This window comes from Leiobunum rupestre, chromosome 5 (genome assembly GCF_980474605.1).
Source record: "Leiobunum rupestre chromosome 5, qqLeiRupe1.1.hap1, whole genome shotgun sequence".
NCBI classification, from domain to species: domain Eukaryota; kingdom Metazoa; phylum Arthropoda; class Arachnida; order Opiliones; family Sclerosomatidae; genus Leiobunum; species Leiobunum rupestre.
Window position 1 is genome coordinate 26,848,813 of NC_143388.1, and position 6,319 is coordinate 26,855,131.

Genomic DNA, 6,319 nt, shown 5'->3' on the forward strand with positions numbered 1-6,319 from the left:
AATATATATATAAAAATATATAAATACACCTTTTTTTTCGGTTAAATATTACCGCGGAAATTAACGAGAATAACCAAAATGTTAATCGACTCTTAAAGGGAGTGTGAGCTTGTTGACTCTAAAAAAAAAGACTGTTGGACATTTCGAAAGTTTCGACTCCCTTTAAACCACGATCATTTCGCGCAACGACGGTGCCACTTAGCGGAAAAGATGAATGTTTTATTTTTATTGTTATCTGGTTACATTTCTTAATTTTGAGAAAATTGTTTTGGAAAAAAAAAATGCTTTTAGTAGCCATTTTGAATTTATCGCAAAATCAAACGCTACCACGTCAAAAACAATATTTAATTAATAGTATCATTAATTTCGACTTTAACCCGACCACCTGTTTAAAGGCATTAAAAATCGTTAGATGCCTTGGGCCTAAGAAGGTGCCTTGGGTATTAGCCCAGCCTAGCTGATTATTATTATTAATTGTTATTAAGTTACTTAAAAACCTGATCTTCGATTAATTATTACCAAGAACGTATGTAGTTACTGGAAAAGTACGAGTTGGCGTTGTTATACCTACTTCAGACTGATATTCGCCCATTCAAATACACTGCATAAAAATCATATTTAAATAAAATGGCAAAAAGTAGGTTCTAAAACAATTCCAATACAGATAAATATTATTTGTTTAATATTTAAACTTAATCACTCGATATGATCTACTGATTTATCAGTTTAATTAAAAAAATAAGCTTTAATTAGATTTAATCTACTATAATCTATGTTGATAAACTACTAATTTATTTTTATTCAGGCGAAACAATTTGGCGCTAAACATCTAACGTTGAAAATGGGCGACAATGTTTTAGTCCCTCGCAAATCTCAGTTACCTAAATACATTCTCGTTGTAACTAAAATCAGAATCACATTTTAAATTTTTGCCGTTAAAATTGTAGGAAACGTAATACTTTTTGGCGTTGTAGTCGTTCAACGACACCAATCACGGTTCACAGGGTATTTTGTAAAGAAATTCCATCAACTCAATACCGTATTTTATTTATTACAATTATTTTTATTACAATATGTTTATCACAGTCTATTCATTAATGATAGGCATATGTTTAGTTTTGTTTAGCTTTTCTCAATTGTATTGCCCGTTCCCCCTCTTCAACTCCGAGCCATTTTAAAAATGAAATACTCCAATGCAGGTACAAATTCACGATAAATATAGACTGATTTTATCGTTTCGAACCCTACAAGCAACATTTTTCTATAGACTTTCTATAAAACCTTATAGAAGTTCCGAAAAAGGTTTAGGATTTTCTACATTCTATAGAGTACTGTATAAATATTTCAATAGAAATAGCTAAATTTAAACTTTGTTTCAGTGGTTATACATAATTTACCAAAATTTCTATAGAAATTTGGGTCCATTTTTTCTATAGAATTTTAATTATAATTCTATAGGATGTCTATAGAAACGTTTTGTTAAGGATAAGCTGAGACTTATAAAGTTGGTTCACATTGTATAAATAAGAAAAACCAATTATAGGAACAACATTACACCTACTAATGCTCGCTCTTAAGCAATTGATCCACAATTTCTGATTTAATAATCTTTTTTTCCAAAACAATTTGATTTTATCAATAACGTATTTATTTATACTTAACGAGAATCATTCTAAGTACAAATAAATCCATTCTTGATTTTATAAAATTTAATTAAAAAAATGCTCTACACGCAAAGGTGCAAATAAAAGGTTCTTAAAGTATTACTTTTGGCCATATTGTTTCAATTAATTAATTAATTTTATTTCGTACCGGTTGTGACCGTTATACGGTTGTGCTATATCCAATTACTGTTGTTGTGTTTGTTTTTAGTGACGTTTAACGCGACGAGAGCGGCCATATTGTTTTTATTTGTTTCGCGAGTTTGTGCAACTACGCGTGGACATCGGTGCGTGGATTCGTTCCTCTAATTTTTCTCGCTTCATATTTTTTACAAATACTTGCGTTCCATTTAAAAAAAAAAGAAAACCAAAAACTTGCGTACAGATGGCGCCACGAAATAACGTCGAGAAAACACCATAAAATAGCAATACAAAAATAAACTATTTACTGTAAAATAATAATAAAAAAAAACCAAAACCGAACCGGCCAATGTATGAAAAAAACTATGCCTGACTGGCAACCTTTTTTTAAGAGTGGTCGGTTAAATTTCGGAGATACAAAAAAAACGTGTCGATTTAATATTTTCGCCTTTTACGAGAAGGTGAAGAAAAATGCACAATTTAGAAGAAAAATAATACTCCGTTGGTTTTCACATACTTTTTTTGTAATATAAAAATTTAAATTTATCTTTTTTTTTTAAGTTAAAAAATTGTCGACAAAATTGAGTGTGTACAATTTTTCAAAACTGTGTCCTTGATTGTCAAATAGGGAGGTTAAGTCGGTGTAATGAAACGCGTAGGGTGAACGCTTGGAGATGGATAGGAACCAAATCGTAGAAGTTTTCGCTACACGTTTCATTGCACTAGCTTAATCTCGCTCGTTGAATCGCAAAGTTCGTGTTTTTTTTCCGAACAACTAATCTCCTTTCACAATTTAAAAAAAAAGGTTTTATTTTTTTTGTATAAAAATAAAAATTGAAATTCGACCAAGCGTCGTTATTTTATTATCGGTCGGACCAATGAAATAGAAATGGTCATAAATAGTTGAAAACATTGCTTATACCTACTATAGATACTTTTGTCAATAAAAGTAAAATCGAGGGCAGGTCACTTCCTTGATTAACGACGCACCCCTCTAAAGATTAAATCCGATTTAATCGTGATTATTTTGATTAAATTCAATTTAATCACGATTAAGTTGATTAAATCTGATTTAATCATGATTAGAATAATTAAATCTGATTTAATCATGATTAAATGATTAAATCGGTTTAAAATGATTAAATCCTGATTAAAAAAATTATATCGTGATTAGTATGATTAAATCGTACTTTAGTTTTGATTTTAATGATAAATTCTCGATTCGACCGATTATATTTATTAAATCGTGATTAAAATGATTAAATCTAATTAAAATGATTAAATCTAATTAAAATTATTAAATCTAATTAAAATGATTAAATCTAATTAAAAAGATTAGATCATGATTAGAATGATTAAATCTCGTTTAAATGATTAAATCCCGATTAAAAAGATTAGATCATGATTAGAATGATTAAATATCGTTTAAATCGTGATTAGATTTTCTAATCTTGATTAGATATTTTAATCTTGATTACCCTGATTTAATCATTTTACTATGATTAAGACGCACCCAAAATGGAAGTGACCTGCCCCTCGAGTAAAATTTCATGTGTAAAACCAACTTTGATGGTTCTATAAAAACTTAAATTATGGTTTGAAAAAATTCAAATAGTCGTTAAGAAAATTTAAGGTAAGTGTATCAACATCTAGTAACGATGTAAAATAAACTACAATTGGTAAGGATATTTACTCGCATAAAAACCATATTTCGAAATAGTTGCGATGCATACTTCTGTGGTAAGACATATATTATTTACTTTTGGTATTATGAACCAAAACTACCATCGAGAAGTTGAAGTTTCGGCAACTTAAGACATTCGCCAATGTTCCTAAAAGAAAAGATTACATCTGGAATGAAGTACCGAAGGACATTCAGGTATGTACCGAAATAAAATATACAAGGTTCATACAAACCTGGAATTAGATGGTAAACAGAAAAGTCAAGGAAATTCCAATTTTGTTTTGGTAAAAATCAGAAAAACCTTGGAAATTTACGAGGGTTTAGAAAATTTGCTCTAAAGAGTACAAATTTACATCAATAAGTTTGTCTTATTAAAGATTTGACTCGAAAAGGGGTCTCGAACCCGAATAAATATGCTTGAACCATAAAGTATCAGTCGTTTGTTTTAATTAATATTGTACTTCTCCTATATATTATAATATGGAACTAGTTAAAATGTCAATCATGAAATGATTAGTTAAGAGAGTTATACCAGGTAAGCGTTTACAAGATAAAAATTTACTTGTTGAGGTTTGCTTAAAACGATATCGCTGAAATTAAAATTTGTGTTTATCCTTCACTAAGACAATGAACTTTTCAATTTTTTTTATTAGAATTAGTTGAATACAGTCAGATTATATTGGGTTTAAGAAGTTAAAATATTTAGATTTAACTCCTCCTGAAAACATTTTAACCTATCATTACGAAATTTCAGGGTATACGTTGTCAATAGGAAACTTTTCAATTTTTTAAATTGAAAAAGCAATTATAAAAGGTTTTCACGTTTTTGGAATTTTTTTTACATAGACAAACCATGAGAAAGTTGTAGAGCACACTCAAAAACTATCTTGAAGTACAACTACTACTAGAGGTCGGGGATGGTTAACTTTTATTCAATAGATAAAGCTCTCAAAATTATTCGTAAAACTGTTTGATCAAGTAATTTATATTTCTGTATTATCCGATTAATTTTTTGATAAATTTGTAAAATTAATCGGAAAAACGACGTTTTTTTCGATAAAAAGCTCAAAATTTACGAATAATACATGTTTTTTAATCATTTTCCGAAAGATTAGCCGGTAAATTTCTTTGCTTACATTTTTTCCCGAAAAAAATCAATTTAAACATGGATAATGATTAACCGTCCCCCACCTCTAACTACTACATAGCTTTTCTTTAAATAAAATTTACGAACGTGTTGGGCGACATTCCTTTGGCAGTTTACAGACGTCTTTGAATCCAGCATGACGGTGCGCCAACACATCAACATATCAATATTATGGTTGCGCTAAAAAGTATTAACTTAATTACGTAGCTGATACATTCGCCGCAAACGAACTTGTCGCTTCGTGTAACTTTCTGATAACGAGAGATAGATACTTCACAATCGGTGTTTCTATAAAATAAAAAACTACTTAGTTGTAGTTCTTGAAGGTATAAAGCACGCGCTGCAGTCGCGAGACCCTTCGGAATCTGAAATCCGCGTGCTCTTAAATAACTTGGGCTCGTGACGCAGATTAAAACATTTTATACTGCTAATTTTTATTGTTTTATTTTATACTAACACCAAAAGTGACATAATTACCAAAAGTGTATCAATCCCTGTACTTTCGTAAGCTAAAGGTTTAATGAATGCTCGACTCGAGATCGACCACATAAGACTATTTATTGTCGTCTTTCTGGATAGCATCTCCACAGAACGATGAAAAATCAAAAAATACAATAACTCTGACCAGTGCTACTTAGTTCCTCCGTTCCTCACTTGGAGGCGTTATTTGTTGGTTTTAACTTCCTTCCCTACCCAAGGCATATTTTCCCTTCTCCCCTCCCAACTTGTATTTCGCTCGTAACATTCATTACGAAATAGGTCCGATTGACACACTTTTGGTAATTATGTCACTTTTGCTAACACCTATTATTTTGAGATACCCAAGTATTCGAAACTCAACCAATGAAATTTTGTTATTCTGTGATATGGCTAACGCGCAAACAGGGCTGGCGCTAGGATTTTCGGGCCCCAGGTAATTTTTACTCCAAAATTTGTTTTTTTGGAAATAGTCAGATAGTTTTATTTAGGCACCCGTTCCGGCGGCCCCTTTCGGAGGCCCGGGCCCGGGGTACTTTTGCCCCGCTTACCCCCCCCCCCCTAACGCCGGCCCTGCGCGCAAACATTGAAACCTTCGACCTTGGCTGATATTTCAATAATAGCAATATTAAATACTAACACCTTTTGTCTAAATGATATGAATTGAGAAAAGTCAGACTATAATGCACAAATAGATCCAACGGCGTTTAAAACATAGTCCACGAAAAAAAACCCGACACACATCTTTACTTGCAACAAAAGCGACGTGGGGCAAACTAAACGGCTGAATCTGTTCAAACTGCATTTGCACTGGCGAAAGATGAAATGTGGCATGATCTAGTTCGCAGAAAATCCGCCAGTCGCGCCGCCGTACAACGCCTAAAGTACACGTGCGGATGCAGAAAGGATTGCGTCCGAGCTTCGATTGGCTAGAGCCACCCATTTTCAATACGTCATTTGATACTTTTTGCGCATGGCCTTTTAGTGCTTTATTTATTCAGATTTATGAATAAATGATCAATCGAATCCGAAGAAATCTTGGGAAATATTAACATTAACAACAAATTATGTCATATAAATTAAGACATTAAAATAATTCTACAATATAGGAGAATTTCTTTCAGTCAGATTTTGAATAGCTTTAATACATAATTAAACAAAATAATAATTTAATTAATATCAGCAGATTTCAGAGGAAAGCCAGAGTTC

General features: G+C 31.6%; 1 protein-coding gene across 2 annotated transcripts in view; it reads left to right on the top strand.

Moving 5' to 3' along the window:
• The window catches only part of LOC149944012 (uncharacterized), a 202,549-nt gene extending 199,902 nt beyond the window's left edge, over positions 1–2,647 (top strand). Inside the window, exon 5 of one of the 2 annotated variants that reach the window (XM_090174733.1) lies at positions 1,873–2,647. In XM_090174733.1, the coding sequence (XP_090030859.1) occupies positions 1,873–1,875 (3 nt within the window). In that variant the 3' untranslated portion in view covers positions 1,876–2,647. Of the gene's footprint in view, positions 1–98; positions 627–1,872 lie in introns of those variants that run through there. The other variant, XM_090174732.1, reaches the window with a different exon arrangement.
• The last annotated feature ends 3,672 nt before the right edge of the window (positions 2,648–6,319 follow it).